Source organism: Adiantum capillus-veneris, chromosome 5 (genome assembly GCF_014529385.1).
Source record: "Adiantum capillus-veneris isolate H3 chromosome 5, ASM1452938v2, whole genome shotgun sequence".
Lineage (NCBI taxonomy): Eukaryota > Viridiplantae > Streptophyta > Polypodiopsida > Polypodiales > Pteridaceae > Adiantum > Adiantum capillus-veneris.
This window is the reverse complement of record NC_140935.1, coordinates 159126531-159147157: the sequence shown is the minus strand read 5'-3', so window position 1 is coordinate 159147157 and position 20627 is coordinate 159126531. Positions and strand designations below refer to the sequence as shown.

Below are 20627 nucleotides of genomic sequence, written 5' to 3'. Positions count from 1 at the left end.
GCCTGTCGCCTGAGTTGGTGAGCCATTTAAAGTTTCAAAGACACAAATGCCCCGCAAAGATTGCCTTAGGAGTGAATTATTTGACTCAGTAATCACGACGCACTCTGGCACAGCAAGGTCAATTACCTCCACAAATTCTTGTTGTAAGCATAACCAACATCAATGTTTATCCCCCAACATAAATTACCTCGATATGGCATTCTATGTACAGCTCTTACATTTTAGTCGACAACCCCCACCGACTTGCATCTAACCGTAACCAAAATTGTCAGACAGCACTATGCAAGCTTCCCTTTATGCTCTCCACAAACATGACTGTACCCTCTTAAAAATACCAAAATTCTAAAAATCGTTTCTTTTCCCAGCTACAAGACTTAAGCTTCAAATTTTCTCGAGTGCCAGTGTTGCAAGTCCATTTCTCTACCTCTCTCAAAGGCATTGGCATTACCACTGTTGCAGTCGCTCACCCAAAAAACTCTCCACCAAATGGAACTTCTGCCCTCAAAGTCATCGGCCACAATGCAAGCAAACATACATTTTGTAAATGTTCTCTTGAAGTAAATAAGTATGATCAGCTTTGGAACAGATGCATGCACCATGTCCTTCACACCAATTACATTAGGGGCAAATGCGCTCTCATACAATTATCCTTAGTCTGTATCTTAAATGATACAGACGCCTCCAACATCCCTCGGCATAATAACAGCTATTTACAAAGACAGCCAGCAATGTCCTTGATACAGCTCACATTTCATTTCATCTCCACAATTCAAAGAGCCTGTTTCTAAATTCTCATCGCAACCGGATAGGCAGAAATGGAACCACGCTCGTGGCAAATAACTGCATAGCATTCCTGAGTCTGCATTTTAAGTAGGGTAAAAACCTATCTTATTCACGCAGCACCGACCTCTTCAATGACCCCTATGTCTGTGCGGAAGGTCACTTTGTGTACATAACCTGTAGAAGCAGCAAGAAAACACCATAAATGATCTACTGCATTAGTAACTGACTTCAAACAACAATAGGCTCCCTCATTTTGATGGTAAGCAAAGCTGGATATGCATATCATGCTCCAAAACAAATTATTCATGTCCACATTATTTATCATTTGGTTGTCCAGTGAAGTTAAGCATGGTAAATACGGGGTGTGTGCACGCGCACGCGTGTATGCGCATACGTATGGGGGTTGCGCAAAATATCTAGCCAGATACAACACTGCCTGTGGTACCCATCATTATAGCATTAAAAGGGACTTATGTAAATGGTCTGGAAACCTCTACAGCTGTCCAAACCCTGGTCTATAAACTCAACCCTGATTGTGTCTCTCTCTCTGTCTCACACACACACACACACACACACACACACACACACACACACACACACACACACACACACACACACACACACACACACGCACACAAATTACTAACGTGTCAAGCCACTGACAATGCGGCGAGTTGGGGATTCCCAGACCCAACCCTAGCCAAATTGCAGATCCCTGCCGAGGGGCCTAAATTCTAAGAGAAGCAACGAGACGAAGTAGAAGCATCAGAAGAAGTTTTACCAACTTACAAAGTCTTGCCGAGTGGCCTAATTTTTAGAAGTTCCCACCAACCTATGGGAACCTGTCCGATGGGGGCGGGCCCAAGTGCCCAAGTCATTAAATAAAGCAAGAACCCTTACACACAATTAACTTGCATAAATTGTTGATGGCGTGGCAGCTGTACGGATGCCTGCATTTTACCTTGATGACACAGCACTTGTACGGATTTCCGTGAAACGCACTGGCAGCTTTGGGCGTCAACTTTTGGGACCAGATGATTTTAGAACTTCAAGCTTTACAAGTAACTGCTTTTCATTGTCTAGGGCCTTTAAATAAGTGCCAAGGGCTCATTCATTGGCATGCTCCCACGTGGACTAAGTTGAAGCAATATAAAGGGGTGCCAGGGTTTGCGGCCAGTGCTCTCTTGGAGTGGAATTCCACCACTCCTCGTCTCGTGTGTCGTGCACTCTCTCTCAGTGCAATTGTTTTGAAGTGCTTAAAGTTGTTCCGTTTGTTCTTTTCCGTTGGCACGTGGTGCCTCTCCCGTTACAATGGTATCAAAGCTCAAGTCGTGTGCTTTTCTGAAAGCATAACGGCCCTATCAAAGAGCAAACAAAGCAAGATGACGCTTCCAAAATTTTCAAAAAACATTATCAAATCCCGAAATGCTTGCCACAGAAACCCTAGCAAATTACGACTTGGAATTTCTCGACATCTCTTAGTAGGTGTCTCATCTCAAATCGATAACCTGGAGGCCCAATGGGATTGCTATATTATTGGACTATCATCACCGCTATAGGAACACTCTCTGACCAAGCCAGTTTCAGTGATTCAAGAACTTATGGACCATGCTGCGGTCGTGTACAAATTTCTAGAAGAAGCCTAACCCTAGTTTTTGGTGCAAGTCTCAGAATGGAAAGCCAGTTGTCTTTTCAAGTTCAACAGTTGAAAGGCTTTTTCAGTTTGATATAGCAATTTTCTGAAATTTATTTGAGAACTTGTTTGGTGATCCTGTTTGGAATTTGTGTGAAATGGATGGTATCTGTTTTAAACATGTCTTGGTGCCGATTTGAATTGTTTTGACTCTGGTTTTACTACTAGTTTCAACGATTGGTGATTTGCTCCCAAAAGGAGTACTGAAGAGAACTGATGTTTGAGAATGTTTACACATACTCATGGCCGAGACCCTCGTGGTTATTTGCAAGGGGAGTATTGAATGTTTGACAAGTGCTGTTTTTACTCATGGCTCGGACCCTTGTGGTTATTTACGGGGGTTTTATTGTTGTTGTTACTCGCGGCCCGGACCTGGATGGTTATTTGCTGTCAAAGGTGGCAATGGTAGATGCAATGAAGACAAGAACTGGCTCGTGATCCGGTGGGTATCTCGACTCTAATCTAGAACACTTGCAATGTAAAACACAGAGCAAGGCACACATGTGGAGAAGAGAGATCACTGAGGTAGAGAGAGACAAGACATCTGAGAGAGAGAGAGAGGTCTGAGAGAGGCTCTCTGTAACAATCTACTCATACAAGTGACATTAGGAAAATTTTGAACTCATTTTTGGGCCTTTTAAGAGTGCCACATCATCAAAGTTGTACAAAAGAAAGCAACCCGGTAGACCCCTCTAAATATTGCTTAGAACCCCAAGATATGACCTATCATTGGAAAGTTCTTGAAAAATGGATTCTAAAGAGCCAAGGTCCGAAAAGCTTGGATGACTTCTATGAAAGTTATGCCATTTTTTTTCAATCAACCAGGTTTTGTTACCGTTACGGTAATCTAAAATCGCTTTTTTCTAGATCTACATGAAGGCAATGTCCGATACATGCATGCTATATATCAATAGATAGCATTTGAACAGTAGATTCTAAATATCCAACCTCCGACAAGTTTGGATCTTATTTGTAAAAAATTTACCGATCCCCACTTTTTGAGAGCTATGCCACATCAACAATTCTTACAAGGCCCATTTTTGAGTCCAAACTTTTCCTAATGCCAAGGGTGGTCCGGCATAGAACTGACATGCCGAATGGATAGACCCAAGGTACACACGACTGAGACCACTACTGACACTACCAACTGCTCCTGCACACGAGACCACTGACACGGTCTCCACGTGTGCATCACCTCCAACATGCTCTGAGAGCATAGATCTGGTGCATCTCCTCCTGGCTAGATCTAGATGTGGATCTAGATCTCGGTCGAGAAAACCTGCCAATGCACGGTCACAAGGGCCAATGATAGGCTGCCCTGAGATGGAATTGCACCGTAGAGATTATCTCCAAGCTCTGCAACTGTTGTCCACCAAAAACGCAAGGGTTGAGTGTTGTCCTCTAGCTGGGAGAGAAAAAGCAGGGCTGAGAGGGAAAAACACTAGTACTGCATGCACCCGCTGCCTACTGCCCCTCCTAGGGCTACCCAGAGCCTGCACACAATGTCACAGGCTTGGACACCCCAAGTCAAGAATCTGACACAACACACGAGAGAATCACTTAAAGTATTTCACAACTTTAAAAATAGAGTCGACACGGCCCGGCGTAGTTCCGAGCCCAGAGGTATTGGCCCCAAAACATGGTGCCCCTTTCGGTATTTCTTTATTATATTAAAGCTTGAGAAAAGTACGACTCCCGAAGGGGTCCTCCGCTCTCAGACTCTGCGTCCAGATGCTCTAGAGAGTGAGGCCCCTAAGGGTCCTTTTATTCTTACAAGGGATGCCAAAAGCAGAGCCCCAAAAGCAGTTAAAACTCAAAAGCAAAGTGTTCGAAAAGCAATAATCCCCAAAAGCTGGCTCAAAAAGCATCCGTGTAATTTTCAGAATTCCGTACAACAAACAGCGCAATTTGCGGAGCTGCCACGTCATCAGCTTGTCGACGCAATTTGCGTAGCAATCCGTATATTCAGTCCGTACAATTGCTACCACATCATCTTTAAGTACATCCTACCTTGTCATCTCGCTGGTGTGTGTGTGTGTGTCCGGACAATACTGCCACGTCATCATTTTGTGACATACCCCCCTCTTGAAAGAATTGTAATCGCCCTCGATTACGCCTTCAAAATCAGACATAAACCATAAATCATCAGTTCAGTAGACAAAGTATCGACGCACTAGACGACACAAAATCACCACTTGTACAAAGACGACAGTCACATCACATCACATTCAGATCACACTCACATCACATCACATTCAGATCACACTCACATCACATCACATAGAATCCAGGACCATGATTCCTGGCGACGTATTTAGAAATTGCATCTAGAACCGCACCGGACGTCACTGATGTTGATTAACTAATCCCATATTACGATCACGTCCATGGATTCGGTTTAGATCTAGGACCATGATTCCTGGCAACGTATTTAGCAATCGCATCTAGATCTATCCCAGATCTCACTGATGTCAGATTGACTAATCCCATATTGCGATCATGTCCATAGATTTCTGCACTCTAGCACTGTCGTGTGCGAGTGATCATTCCATCTGTACTCCAACATTATCGTGAGCGAGTGATCATTTCCAGGGATCCCAATCCATCATTAAGTTCATACTGAACAAAGCAGTCCTATGTGGCCATCACATCCCGCAGGAACTCTGGATGCGCTCACGACAGCTCCATTGAATCAATCATGATTCAATATTCATGATTCGTTGTCAGGTTCATTCGGGAGCTGTCACTGCTCCAAAATCATCATCTCATTCTTAATCATGTTATCTCGTTATAAAGAGTGGATGTCCAACTCCATGCTTCCCAATTCATACAGATGCGAGTTCCTCGCTTCTATTTCCGGTTATTTGTCACAAACTACCAGATTGTCAGTACATCGGTATCACTTTCAGTGTCCTTTTCATTATCTGGTTCATCCTCCAGCCAAATTTTTTTACGGCTCTTCCTATGTGTAAAGCTTCCGTTTTTTTGCACTCTTTTGTCCTTTCAGCTTTCCACCCCGTCCTGAGAGGAGACTCAATCGCCTCACGCCATCTCGAATAAATCTCATTAATCGGGTAATCCTTCAGGTGTTTCGAAAATCTCGAGTCTCTAGAGTACTTGATCAATCTTTTCACACACATGCCAACCTACAGTTGACGTTTGTACCCGGCTCTAGCAAACTTCTCGATAAAAATTGCCCAAATCTTCATTCTTTTCTTCAATTCCCACGCAAGATTTTAACTTTTCCTTGTCTTCCCATTGAAAGGTGTTATCTCTGTCAGATTCTCCACGAGAACCCATGTGTAATCTGGGAATCTTTATGGCTTATGCCTTATAAGACAGAGCGATGAAGATGGGAGCGCGCCCGATGCGCAATGAAGTAAGGGTGGGAGCGGCTAATAAGTCCGGGGTCGGCGCACGAACAATTTCCAAAATTGTGCCCCAAGTGTCCTCTCTGCTCTTTGATAGGACCGATATGCTTTGAGAAAAGCACACGCCTGATGCTTTGATACCACTATCACAAGCTTGGGCACCCCAAATCGGGAATTGGACACAACACATGAGAGAATCACTTAAAATATTTCACAACTTTAAAAATAGAGTCAACACAGCCCAACATAGTTCCAGGCCCAGAGGTATTGGCCCCAAAACCTGGCACCTCTTTTGGTATTTCTTTATTATATTAAAGCTTGAGAAAAGTACAACTCTCGAAGGGGTCCTCTGCTTTAAGACTCTACGTCCAGATGCTCTGAAGAGTGGTATTTCTTATATTAAAGCTTGAGCAAAGTACAACTCCCGAAGGGGTCCTCTGCTCTCAGACTCTACGTCCAGATGCTCTGAAGAGTGAGGCCCCTAAGGGTCCTTGTAACAAACTCGGACACCCCAAGTCAAGACTCTATCGCACAACAGAGATTCACTTCAAAACAGTTCACAAAGACGACACTGCCAGGCGTAGTTCCGTGCCCAAAGGTATTGGCCCCAAAGACAAACGCCCCTTTCGGTATTTCTTTTAATATTAATCTATGTTCAAAGTACAAAGAGGACCCTCGGGTGCTCACTCTCAGACTCTGCGTCCAGATGCTCTGAGAAGTGAGCCCCTAAGGCCACTTATAAAGGTTACATAGGGTTGCTAAAAGCAGAGCCCCCAAAAGCTTCAAACTCCAAAAGCAATTGGCCGTCCAAAACTGCCAAAAGCTGTGAGCGTAATTTCCGGCCAATTTGTCACAAAGTGATGACGTGGCTACGGACAGCAAAAACCCTAATTTCTGCCAGAAACCCTAAAATTCCTGCAAACCCTAATTTCTGCCAGAAACCCTAATTTCCGAAAATCACAGAGGTCGGAAATTTTTTAAAAAAAAAATTTAACGACGCAAATGATGCTTTTTCTTCTCTACGCAATGAGAAAGAGAGAGAATGCTTTTGCTTTCAGTTTTGGCTCTCTGTGAGAGAGAGAGAGCAGTTGCTTTTGCTTTCAGGCTTTTGGGGCTCTGCTTTTGGCATCCCTTGTAAACATTTAAATAAGTGGCTTGGGCCTTCACTTCTCAGAGCATCTGGACGCAGAGTCTCACAGTGAACCCCGAGCCACTCTCTTGTACTTTGAACTGATTAATACAAAAAGAAATACCGAAAGGGGCGCCAGTCTTTGGGGCCAATATCTCTAGGCACGGAATTCCGCCGGGCCAGTGCAAATCTATTGTGATCTGTGAATTGTTTGAAGTGGTTATTTGGTACTGTCGCGATTGATTCTTGACTTGGAGTGTCCAAGTCTGTTATAGTGGTATCAGAGCACGGCCGATTTCTCTTCTACGGGAAATCCGATCCCCAATTTTTTCTTTCCGCGGCACCTATGGCTTCACGCAAGGATCAGTCGACTCCCTCTGCATCTGGAGATGCGGGCAGGGATCACACCGAAGATTCTGACAGAGTATGGCCCGCCTCGGCCTACTCAAGCGGAGCAAAGAGAGATGAAGCGTCGTCAATTGATCGGCGATGCAACAAAGATGATGCTCAGTTTTGCGAAGGATCCGAAATTGGCAAAATATATGAGCTAGACTTCTTTTCAGGAAGTGCATGAACAGTGGCAGAAAACCACTACACCACCACTGAAACCCACTCTCAAGAAACTTTCTGATCACAAACAGTATTCAGAGAAGGAATTACAAGAGGTGGTTGATGCACGGATTCCTCAGCTTTTTGACGCACAAAAGAAAGCCAAAAAGCACGGCAAAAGCAGAAGAAAAGCACTGACTTCCCGGGATATTTGGGTCGTCAGTCGACATTTGACAAGGCAAAGAAACAGAAGAAGCATGTTCGATTTGAAGGAGTACCCAGTTCTTCTTCTTCTTCTTCTTCTTACAGTTCTTCTAGCTCTTCAGATTCAAGCGAAGAAGACAAAAAAGGTAAAAAGCGAAGCAAGAAACAAAGCTTCCGAAAGGGCAAGAAAAAGGCAAAGAAGACAAAATCTCGCCCAGAGACTGACAGTCCTACTGAGGACTCGTCTACAGACAGCTCAGATTCTGACGATGGAAACTTCTATGCGAACAAGAAGAATTTTTACAAAGCCAACCAGTGTGACTTTCTCGAAGATAAAAGCAAGAAAGTCCGAGAGTTTAAGGAAGGTGGCCACTCGATCAAGTTTGATACTTTTTCAGGATACTCAGATGCTTTGAAGGCTTTGTCTTTTATACAACAGTTTGACATTGCTTTCGCGGGAGGACACTATTCAGAGCACTCCAAGATTCGGAGAGCTACCTCTTACCGTAAGGGGAATGCTCGTACTTGGTGGTCCACGCTTCTTTTAAACAAGACTGCGCCAGTTAAATGGCTGAAATTTAAAAAGCTTTTTATTTCTTCTTGGTTGACGCAAGAATATGAACGAGATATACGAGCTGCTTGGAACCATCTTCGAATGACCAAGAAAGATACAATCAATGCTTATTGTGAAAGATTCTAGAGCTCTTTTCTACCCGGCTCTTCATTCAAGAAGATCTCGTTCAAAGAACAGATTGAGCAGTTCACCTTGGGTCTACCTACAGAGATCCGAGATCATTGCTTGGAACAGAAGTCAGCTTCTACTCAAGAGTTGATGAGACATGCGAAGCGGGGCTTTGCCATTCACTCTGGCAGTCTGACCTACCCCACAGATGAGACCATGACACAACAAGCCAAACAGACTTCTGGGAATGAAAGTAGAAAGAAAAAGAGCAACCCAAAGAAAAAGGATGCACGACCCAAGCTTACTCCTGAGGAGAGAGCTCGCTTCATCAGAGAGGGGAAGTGCTTTGGATACGGGGAACAGGGGCATATCTCCGCTAAGTGCCCTAAAAAGGCACAGAAAGAACAGAATGATAAAGACGACGACAAGCCATAGAGTTCGTCGAGAGCAACTGAGGAACGTGGCAGAAAAGGCAGATAGAAAAGCAGAATTGGTACCACATGGCGTGGGACCTGCACCGAATCTAATGAATGAAAGTACAAACTTTGCCGCTTTTGGGGTAAAGTGAAGAATCAGGAAGCTCTTTTGAAGGAGCCAAGGCCAACTTCTTTTTACTTGGAATTGGCGGCTCGATTTGGAAATTACACCCGACAGACTGATGCCACAGGCGGAGGTAGTTTGACTGCACCCGGATGGGATGTTTCCATTACACCGAGCATTGGCAAACTTCGTTTGCAATGACAGGGGTGTTCAGGGCACGCGAGTGGCATTCTACTCAGGATCCCTTGGTACCACAAGAACTACGCCGTGGTTGACTACCGGGCAGAGAAAGCGACTTTGATAAATGAAGGGCTTAGAGATTGTACTTGATAAACTTCAGTTTCTTACTCATTCTTTTGAGAGAGAACTGAACGATGGATAAAAGTTGAATATGTTTTGACCTGATCAAAAGAACGCCAAGATTTTTCTCCACACTCATGCCGATTGCTTTTCAGAGGGTCTGAAGATCAAACCATTGATCTAATACTTGGAAGCACGCCACCGAACCGGCCACCTTACCGTGTGAGCCGAGTACAGAATGAAAAGATTATGAACCCAGTGAAAGACTGTCACAAAGTGATGACGTGGCGGACAGCAGAAACCCTAATTTCTGCCAGAAACCCTAAAATTCCTGCAAACCCTAATTTTTGCCAAAAACCCTAAATTCCGGAAATCGCGGAGGCGGATTATAAAAAAAAATTATTATTATTATTTTATTTTATTTTTGGAAAATGATGAGCGACGCGAATTTTGCTTTTGCTTTTTTTTTTATAAAAAAAAAAGAGAAAAGACTCTCTAAGAGAGAGAGAGAACTTATGCTTTTGATTTTAAAAGCTTTTGGGGCTCTGCTTTTGGGCAACCCTTGTAACCTTTAAATTAGTGGTGAGGGCCTCACTTCTCAGAGCATCTGGACGCAGAGTCTGAGAGTGAAACCCTAACCGCTCTCTTGTACTTTGATGATTGATTAATACAAAAAGAAATACCAAAAGGGGCGCCAGTCTTTGGGGCCAATATCTCTAGGCATGGAACTCCGCCGGGCCAGTGCAAATCTATTGTGATCTGTGAATTGTTTTGAAGTGGTTATTTGGTGCTGTCGCGGTTGATTCTTGACTTGGAGTGTCCAAGTTTGTTACAGTGGTATCAGAGCACGGCCGATTTCTCTTTTACGGGAAATCCGATCCCCGAAAATTTTTTTCCGCGGCACCTATGGCTTCAAGCAATGATCAGTCGACTCCCTCTGCATCTGGAGATGCGGGCTGGGATCACAACGAAGATTCAGGCAGAGAGTATGGCCCGCCTTGGCCTACTTAGGCGGAGCGGCGAGAGATAGAGCGTCGCCAGTTGATCAACGATGCAACAATGATGATGCTCAATTTTGCCAAGGATCCGAAGATGGCAAAATATATGAACCAGACCTCTTTGGAAGAGGTACAGATGGAGTGGCAGAGAACCACAACACCACTCCCGAAACCCGCTCTCAAGAAACCTTCTACCTCCAAGAAAATATACGGAGCAGGAACTGGAGAACGTGGTTGATGCACGGATTGCTCAGCTTTTTGACACGCAAAAGAAAGCCAAAAAGCACGGCAAAAAGCAGAAGAAAGGCACTGACTTCCCGGGATATTTGGGTCGTCGGTCGACATTTGACAAGGCAAAGAAATTGAAGAAGCGTGTCAAGTTTGAAGACCTACCCAGTTCTTCTTCTTCTTCTTCTGACAGTTCTTCTAGCTCCTCGGATTCGAGCGAAGAAGACAGAAAAGGTAAAAAGCGAAGCAAGAAGCAACGCTTTGGAAAGGGCAAGAGAAAGGCAAAGAAGGCTAAATCTCGCCCAGAGACTCACAGTTCTACTGAGGACTCGTCTACAGACAGCTCAGGTTCCGATGACGGAAAGTTTTATGCGAACAAGAAGAATTTTTACAAAGCCAACCAGTATGACTTTCTCGAAGATAAAAGCAAGAAAGTCCGAGAGTTTAAGGAAGGTGGCCACTCGATCAAGTTTGATACTTTTCAGGATACTCAGATGCTTCGAAGGCTTTGTCTTTTATACAGCAGTTTGACATCGCTTTCGCGGGAGGACGCTATTCAGAGCACTCCAAGATTCGGAGAGCTGCCTCTTACTCTAAGGGGAATGCTCGTACTTGGTGGTCCACGCTTCTATTAAGCAAGACTGTGCCAGTTACATGGCTGAAATTCAAGAGGCTTTTTATTTCTTCTTGGTTGACTCAAGAGTTTGAGCGAGATATACGAGCTGCTTGGAACCATCTCCGGATGACCAAGAGCGATACAGTGAATTCTTATTGTGAAAGATTCTGGAGCTCTTTTCCGTTTTCTTACTCATTCTTTTGGGAGAACTGAACGATGGATAAAGGTTGAATATGTTTTGACCTGAAGAAAAGAACGCCAAGATTTTTTTTCTCCACGCTCATGCCGATTGCTTTTGAGAGGGCCTGAAGATCATACCATTGATCTGATATCTGGAAGCACGCCACCGAATCGGCCACCTTATCGTGTGAGCCGAGTACAAAATGAAAAGATTATGAACTCAGTGAAAGACCTCTTGGAAAAGGGTCTTGTCCAGCCTAGTACTTCACCGTATTGCTCTCCAGTGTTGTTGGTTTTGAAGAAAGACGAATCTTGGAGAATGTGCATCGATTATAGCACTCTCAACGAAATCACCATCACGAACAGATTTCCGATTCCTAGGATCGATGATATACTCGACAGGTTACAGGGATCCTCGTGCTTTAGCAGGATTGACTTGAAGAGTGGATATCATCAGATCAATATAGCACCAGGAGATGTCTACAAGACAACTTTTCGGACGACTTTTGGGTTATTTGAGTTTTTGGTGATGCCTTCTGGCTTAACCAATGCTCCTGCGACATTTAACCGGATGATGGACAGGATTTTTCGAGAGTACAGACTATTTGTTGGCACTTTCTTTGACGACATCATTGTTTTCTCCAAGAATGAGGCAGAACACAGAGATCATCTGCTTCAAGTCTTTCAGGCATTACGAGATCACACATTAGTGATTAATGCTACGAAAAGTGAATTTTTCCTACCAGAGATACATTTTTTGGGACACATTGTGTCAACAGCAAGAGTGCAAATGAACCTGGCCAAGATAGAGACTATCCGTGATTGGCCCGATTTGAGGAATGTCCATGAAGTTAGAAGCTTCTTGGGACTGTGTTCGTACTACAGGCGGTTCATACGAAAGTTTACAGAGGTTGCTTCCCCTTTGCATACCTTGACACAGAAAGGAGTACCTTTTTCGTGGGGACCCACAGAGGTGACTGCCTTTCAGACATTGAAAGAGAAATTCACTAGAGGACCAGATTTGACTTTGCCGGACTCGCAGAAGTCATTTGAAGTATTTTGTGATGCTTGTGGTCGTAGTCTGGGTGCGGTCTTGATGCAAGAAGGCCATGTCATAGCTTACGAGAGTCGTTTGTTCTCTAGGCCGGAGATGACAGCACAGATTTATGAGAAAGAGCTTTTGGCGGTTATCCATGCTCTTACTCAGTGGCGGCATTACCTACTCGGAGCGGATTTTACTGTCTTTACAGACCATCAGAGTTTGCGCTACTTCTTGTGACAGAAGCAGCTTTCGGAAAAGCAGATGCGGTGGGTGAACATCTTGTCACAGTTCCACTTCCAGATTGTCCATGTGCAGGGTCAGAAGAATGTGGTGGCAGATGCTTTGTCTCGGAAACCGTTGGTTCTGGCTATTTCCGCGATACATCATAGGAGCTTCGAGGATATGGTCGATCAGTGTGCCACAGATACAGACTTTGCAGATATTTTCACACGCATACGGGATGGGGAGACAGTAGCTGGATACTCCCTTCGGGAAGGCTACTTGATGAAAAGGACTATGTTGTGCGTTACACAGCCGTTGAGGGAAAAGGTTATGACTGATTGCCACTGTCCGCCTTTTATGGGTCACCGCGGCATTGCTACCACCATGAAAGGGGTAGAGAGAGATTTCTTTTGGCGGAGACTGAAGAAGGATGTGGAAGAGTTTGTGCGCAGTTGCTTGGTATGCCAGAAGGTCAAGTTTGACAGGCATAAGGCACAAGGATTGTTACAGCCTTTACCCATACCCACCCGCCCCTGGGAAAATATTAAAATGGATTTCTTTTTTTTTTTAATCTCCCGAGAATACAGAATGATCACGATGATTTTCCGATTACATGGCACGCCTGAGACGATTGTCTCCGACAGAGACCCCAGATTTATGAGTTTGTTTTGGAAGGCAATTTGGGAGAACATTGGCACGCGGTTGCAGTTCTCGTCATCGTTCCACTTGCAGACTGACGGGCAATTTGAGATTGCCAATTCAGTGATTTTAGATTTATTGAAGTCTTGTATCTCGGATCAGAAGACTCAATGGGAAAAGAACTTACCTTTGGTGGAATTTGCCTACAATAACACGATACACTCTTCGACGGGGAAGACGCCATGTGAGATTGTTGAAAGTGCTGCGAAGGTTCCATCCTTCCTGAGCACGAAAGATTAGAAATTTGAAGCGGATGAATATTCGCGAGATTTGGATACGGCTTTTGCCAAGGTTCGCGAGACTTTGCAGGAGTCTCAAGAACGACAGAAAAAGGCAGCGGATCGCCATCGTCGCGACTGGAAACTGAAGGAGGATGATTGGGTGCTCTTACTTTTGAGAAGGCACGCCTAAGAAAGAAACAGGGAAAGGAGAGGCTTTTTCCAAAGCTTAGTATGTGATACTACGGCCCTTTCCAGATTACTGAAAAGATAAATGAAGTCTCCTTCCGACTGAAACTGCCAGATACTTGGAGGATTCACAATGCATTTCATGTGAATCTCTTGAAACCTTTTAAGGGTGATGTGCCTGATGATGGGGAGCCTGATGAGCAACCCAAAGTGGAAGAAAACGAGGAGATCCTTGTTCCTGAACAGATTTTGGCACATAATGATACGAAGAAGGGTAAAGTCCAAAGGTGGGTTCTTGGTTAAGTTCAAGAACTTTCCTGCATTTGATGCGAAGTGGATGGAGGAGGAGGACCTAGCAGATACTCCTCGGATTGTGAAACTTTACCTCAATGTTTTGGTTTAGCATAGTCTACTCCAAACGGAACCCAGAAACTCAGCTTGGCCGAAGATCTGGTGCAGTGGGATGCACAAGAGAGGAGTTACTCCGCTCCTTTGTCAACAGATGCCTCGATTTTGATACTAAAGTCACTGATGTCTCTTTGAGCTTAAGGGATACTGAGAGCTGACAGTATTCTGCTGGATGACTTTATGAAATGGAATTCCTGATTATGATACTGATTTGTTCTTGACTTCTTGTGAGTGCAGGAACTGATAGCCGAAATGACTGCAGCATTTTGGTCTGATTGATCTCGAATAGACATGGTTGCAATAGGGGTTAGTCAATCGGACATCGATGAGGTCCCGATTGGACCTAGATGTGATTGCTAGCTACATTGCCGATAAATCATGGTCTAAGATCCGAATGAATGTTGAATGTCATGTGATGTTCTGTGATGTCCGGTGATGTCCTGTGATGTCGTGTGATGTGACTGTCGATTTTGTACATGTGCTAGATGTGCGTTCCTAGTACGTAGATACTAACAGTCAGTGTCTACTAAGACGGTTTATGGCTTTTGTCGGTTTTGCAGGCGTAATCGCGGTCGATTACAATGCTTTCAAGAGGGGGGTCTGTCACAAAGTGATGACGTGGCGGACAGCAGAAACCCTAATTTCTGCCAGAAACCCTAAAATTCCTGCAAACCCTAATTTTTGCCAAAAACCCTAAATTCCGGAAATCGCGGAGGCGGATTATTAAAAAAAATTATTATTATTTTTATTTTTATTTTTGGAAAATGATGAGCGACGCGAATTTTGCTTTTGCTTTTTTTTTATAAAAAAAAAAGAGAAAAGACTCTCTAAGAGAGAGAGAGAACTGATGCTTTTGATTTTAAAAGCTTTTGGGGCTCTGCTTTTGGGCATCCCTTGTAACCTTTAAATTAGTGGTGAGGGCCTCACTTCTCAGAGCATCTGGACGCAGAGTCTGAGAGTGAAACCCTAACCGCTCTCTTGTACTTTGATGATTGATTAATACAAAAAGAAATACCAAAAGGGGCGCCAGTCTTTGGGGCCAATATCTCTAGGCACGGAACTCCGCCGGGCCAGTGCAAATCTATTGTGATCTGTGAATTGTTTTGAAGTGGTTATTTGGTGCTGTCGCGGTTGATTCTTGACTTGGAGTGTCCAAGTTTGTTACAAAGACCTCTTGGAAAAGGGTCTTGTCCAGCATAGTACTTCACCGTATTGCTCTCCACTGTTGTTGGATTTGAAGAAAGACGGATCTTGGAGAATGTGCATCGATTATAGAGCTCTCAACAAAATCACCATCAAGAACAGATTTCCGATTCCTAGGATCGATGATATACTCGACAGGTTATAGGGATCCTCGTGCTTTAGCAGGATTGACTTGAAGAGTGGATATCATCAGATCCGAATCGCGTCGAGAGACGTCTACAAGACAGCCTTTCGGACGACTTTTGGGTTATTTGAGTTTTTGGTGATGCCTTTTGGATTAACCAATGCTCCTGCGACATTTAACCGGATGATGGACATAATTTTTCAAGAGTACAGGCTATTTGTTGGCACTTTCTTTGATGATATCATTGTTTTCTCCAAGAATGACGCAGAAAACAGAGATCATATGCTTCAGAGGTACATTTTTTTTGGGACACTTTGTCTCAGCAACAGGAGTGAAAATGGATCCGGCCAAGATAGACACTATCCGTGATTGGCCCGATTTAAAGAATGTCCACGAAGTTGAAAGCTTCTTGGGACTGTGTTCGTACTACAAACGGTTCATTCGAAAGTTTACAGAGGTTGCTTCCCCTTTGCATATCTTGATACAGAAAGGAGTCCCTTTCTCGTGGGGATCCACATAGGTGACTGCCGTTCAGACATTGAAAGACAAATTCGAAAGTTTACAGAGGTTGCTTTCCCTTTGCATATCTTGATACAGAAAGGAGTCCCTTTCTCCTGGGGATCCACATAGGTGACTGCCGTTCAGACATTGAAAGACAAATTGACTACAGGACCAGATTTGACTTTGTCGGACTTGCAGAAGTCATTTGAAGTATTTTGTGATGCTTATGGTCGTAGTCTAGGTGCGGTTTTGATGCAAGAAGGCCATGTCATTGCTTACGAGAGCCGATTGTTCTCTAGGCTGGAGATGACAGCACAAATTTATGAGAAAGAGCTTTTGGTCGTTATCCATGCTCTTACTCAGTGGCGGCATTACCTACTCGGAGCGGATTTTATTGTCTTTACAGACCATCAAAGTTTGCGCTACTTCTTGCCTCAGAAGCAACTTTCGGAAAAGCAGATGCGGTGGGCGAACATCTTGTCACAGTTTCACTTCCAAATTGTCCATGTGCAGGGACAGAAGAATGTGGTGGTAGATGCTTTGTCTCGGAAGCCGTTGGTTCTGGCTATTTCCGCGATACATCATAGGAGCTTCGAGGATATGGTCGATCAGTATGCCACAGATACAGATTTTGCAGATATTTTCACACGGATACGGGATGGGGACACAGTAGCTGGATACTCCCTTCGGGAAGGCTACTTGATGAGAAAGACTATGTTGTGCGTTACACAGCCGTTGCGAGAAAAGGTTATGACTGAATGCCACTGTCCACCTTTTACGGGTTACCGTGGCATTGCTACCACCATGAAGAAGTAGAGAGATACTTCTTTTGGCCGAGACTCAAAAAGGATGTGGAAGAGTTTGTGCGCAGTATGCCAAAAGGTCAAGTTTGACAAGCATAAGGCACAGGAATTGTTACAGCTTTTACCCATACCCACCCGCCCCTGGGAAAGTATTGCAATGGATTTCATTTTTGATCTCCCGAGAACACAGAATGATCACGATGATTTTCCGATTACATGGCACGTCTGAGACGATTGTCTCCGACAGAGACCCCAGATTTATGAGTTTGTTTTGGAAGGCAATTTGGGAGAACATTAGCACGCGGTTGCAGTTCTCGTCATCGTTCCACTTGCAGACTGACGGGCCAATTCAGTGGTTTTAGATTTATTGAAGTCTTGTATCTCGGATCAGAAGACTCAATGCGAAAAGAACTTACCTTCGGTGGAATTTGCCTACAATAACAAGATACACTCTTCGACGGGGAAGACGCCAATTGAGATTGATGAAAGTGCTGCGAAGGTTCCATCCTTCCTGAGTACGAAAGATTAGATATTTGAAGCAGATGAATATTCGCGAGATTTGGATACGGCTTTTGCCAAGGTTGGCGAGACTTTGCAGAAGTCTCAGAAAAGACAGAAAAAGGCAACGGATCGCCATCGTCGCGACTTGAAATTGAAGGAGGATGATTGGATGCTCTTACGTTTTGAGAAGGCACGCCTAAGAAAGAAAAAGGGAAAGGAGAGGCTTTTTCCAAATCTTAGTATGCGATACTACGGACCTTTCCAGATTACTGAAAAGATAAATGATATCTCCTTCCGATTGAAACTGCCAGATACTTGGAGGATTCACAATGCATTCCATGTGGGTCTCTTGAAACCTTTTAAGGGTGATGTGTCTGATGATGAGGAGCCTGATGAGCAACCCGAAGTGGAAGAAAACGAGGAGACCCTTGTTCCTGAACAGATTTTGGCACATATACGAAGAAAGGTAAAGTCCGAAAGCGGTTCTTGGTTAAGTTCAAGAACTTTCTTGCATTTGATGCAAAGTGGATGGAGGAGGAGGACCTAGCAGATACTCCTCGGATTGTGAAACTTTACCTCGATGTTTTGGTTTAGCATAGTCTACTCCAAACGGAACCCAGAAATTCAGCTTGGCCGGAGATCTGGTGCAGTGGGATGCACAAGAGGGGAGTCACTCCACTCCTTTGTCAACAGATGCCTTGATTTTGATACGAAGTCACTGATGTCTCTTTGAGCTTCAGGGATACTGAGAGCTGACAGTATTCTGCTGGATGACTTTATGAAATGGAATTCCTGATTATGATACTGATTTGTTCTTCACTTCTTTTGAGTGCAGGAACTGATAGACAAAATGACTGCAGCATTTTGGTCTGATTGATCTCGAATAGACATGGTTGCAATAGGGGTTAGTCAATTGGACATCGATGAGGTCCCGATTGGACCTAAATGTGATTGCTAGCTACATTGCCAATAAATCATGATCTAAGATCCGAATGAATATTGAATGTCATGTGATGTCCTGTGATGTCGTGTGATGTGACTATCGATTTTGTACATGTGCTAGATGTGTGTTCCTAGTACGTAGGTACTAATAATCAGTGTCTGCTAAGACGGTTTATGGCTTTTGTCGGTTTTGCAAGCGTAATCGCGGTCGATTACAATGCTTTCAAGAGGGGGGTATGTCACAAAGTGATGATGTGGCTACGGACAGCAAAAACCCTAATTTCTGCCAAAAACCCTAAAATTCCTGCAAACCCTAATTTCTACCAAAAACCCTAATTTCCGGAAATCACGGAGGTCGGGAAAAAAAATTTTAAAAAAAAGAGCGACGCAAATTCTTGATGCTTTTTCTTCTCTACGCAATGAGAAAGAGAGAGAGAATGCTTTTGCTTTCAGTTTTAGCTCTCTGTGAGAGAGAGAGAGAGCAGTTGCTTTCGCTTTCAGGCTTTTGGGGCTCTGCTTTTGGCATCCCTTGTAAACATTTAAATAAGTGGCTTGGGCCTTCACTTCTCAGAGCATCTGGACGCAGAGTCTCAGAGTGAACCCCGAGCCACTCTCTTGTACTTTGAACTGATTTATACAAAAAGAAATACCAAAAAGGGCGCCAGTCTTTGGGGCCAATATCTCTAGGCACGGAATTGCACTGGGCCAGTGCAAATCTATTGTGATCTGTGAATTGTCTGAAGTGGTTATTTGGTGCTGTCGCGATTGATTCTTGACTTGGAGTGTCCAAGTTTGTTACACAATCCATACGACAACCAGTGCGAATTGCGGAGATCCGTACAGTCAGTGTTATTTGCGGAATTTAGTACGCCAACCACGTCAACAGCCGCTTGCTTTGTTTATTATGTGTCCCCGAGGTCACCTCGTCACTTGGCCATAAGTTGGGACAACTTATAGGGTTGCCACGTCACCAGTTTGTGACATACCCCCCTCTTGAAAGAATTGTAATCGCCCTCGATTACGGCTACAAAAACAGACAAAGGCCATAAATTGTCTTAGTAGACACTGACTGTTAGTATCGACACACTAGACACGACACAAATCGACGACGCACTAGACACAACACAAATCGACAGTCGCATCATGGGACATCACTTGACATCACAGGACATCACATGACAAATCAATTTCAAATTCATTCCAAATCTCAGACCATGATTAATCGACAACGTATTTATAATCGCATCTAGATCTAGTCGGGACCTCACAGATGCCCGATTAACTAATCCTTATTGCAATCATGTCTATAGAGATTTATGAGACCGAAATGCTGCACCATTTCGTCTTTCAGTTCCTGCACTCAAACAAGTCAAGTACAAATCAAACAATTTCATTTTCGGGAATTCCAGTTCATAAAGTCATACAACAAAATACTGTCAGCCCAGCAGTATCCCTGAAACCCAAAGGGACATCAATGACTCTATTCCAAAATCGAAGTAATCCGTTGACAAAGGAGCGGAGTGACTCCCCTCTTGTGCAAGCCCGTTGCACTAGATTCACCCATGCTGAAATCGAGGTTCTATCGGAGTAGACTATGCTAATCGAATGCTTCAAGGTAAAGTTCCAAAATCTGAGTATTTGCTAGGTCCTCCTCCTCCATCCACTTCGCATCCAATGCAAGATAGTTCTTGAATTTAACCAAGAACCGCCTAATCAATTTACCTTTAATCTTTCTATCCTTGTGCGCAATATCTGTTCTGGAACAAGTATCTCCTCGCTTTCCTCCCCTTCAGGTTGCTCATCTGGCTCCCATCATCGGACACATCGCCTTTAAAAGGCTTCAAGAGACTCACATGAAAAGCATTGTGAATCTTCCAAGTATCAGGCAGCTTCAATCTAAAGGAGACATCATTTATCTTTTCTTTTATCTAGAAAGGACCATAGTATCTCATGCTAAACTTTGGAAAAAGCCGCTCCTTTCCCTTTTTCTTTCTTACGCGTGCCTTCTCAAAACGTAAGAGCACCCAATCGTCTTTCTTTAATTTCAAATCGCAACAGTATAGATCTGTTGTCTTCTTGTGTCTTTCTTGAGAATTTGCTAAAGCGTCCTGAACCTTGGCAAAAGCAGAGTCCAAGTCCCTCGTATATTGGTCAGCTTCAAAATCTTATCTTTCGCGCTAACGAAGGGTGGACCTTCGTTGCACCTTTAATAATCTCAAATGGCGCCTAGGCGCCTTCCCCGTCGAAGAGTGGATCGTGTTATTGTAGGCAAATTCCACCAAGGGCAAAAAAATTTCCATTTAGTCTTATGGTCCAAAGAAGAAGACTTCAATAAATCCAGTACGACTGAATTTGCAATCTCGGAGTGCCCATCTATCTGCAGGTGGAAAGATGACGAGAACTGCAACCGTGTGCCAATGTTCTCCCAAATAGACTTCCAAAACAAACTCGTGAATCGAGGATCTCTGTCAGAGACGATTATCTCAGGCATGCCATGTAATA

General features: G+C 44.0%; 1 protein-coding gene across 1 annotated transcript in view; it reads right to left on the bottom strand.

Moving 5' to 3' along the window:
* Nucleotides 1-757: 757 nt before the first annotated feature.
* The window catches only part of LOC147458409 (protein disulfide-isomerase SCO2-like), a 50678-nt gene continuing 30808 nt past the window's right edge, over nucleotides 758-20627 (bottom strand). The window contains exon 3 of the mRNA XM_086513049.1: nucleotides 758-957. Within this exon, the coding sequence (XP_086369175.1) occupies nucleotides 893-957 (65 nt within the window). The 3' untranslated portion in view covers nucleotides 758-892. The remainder of the gene's footprint in view (nucleotides 958-20627) is intronic.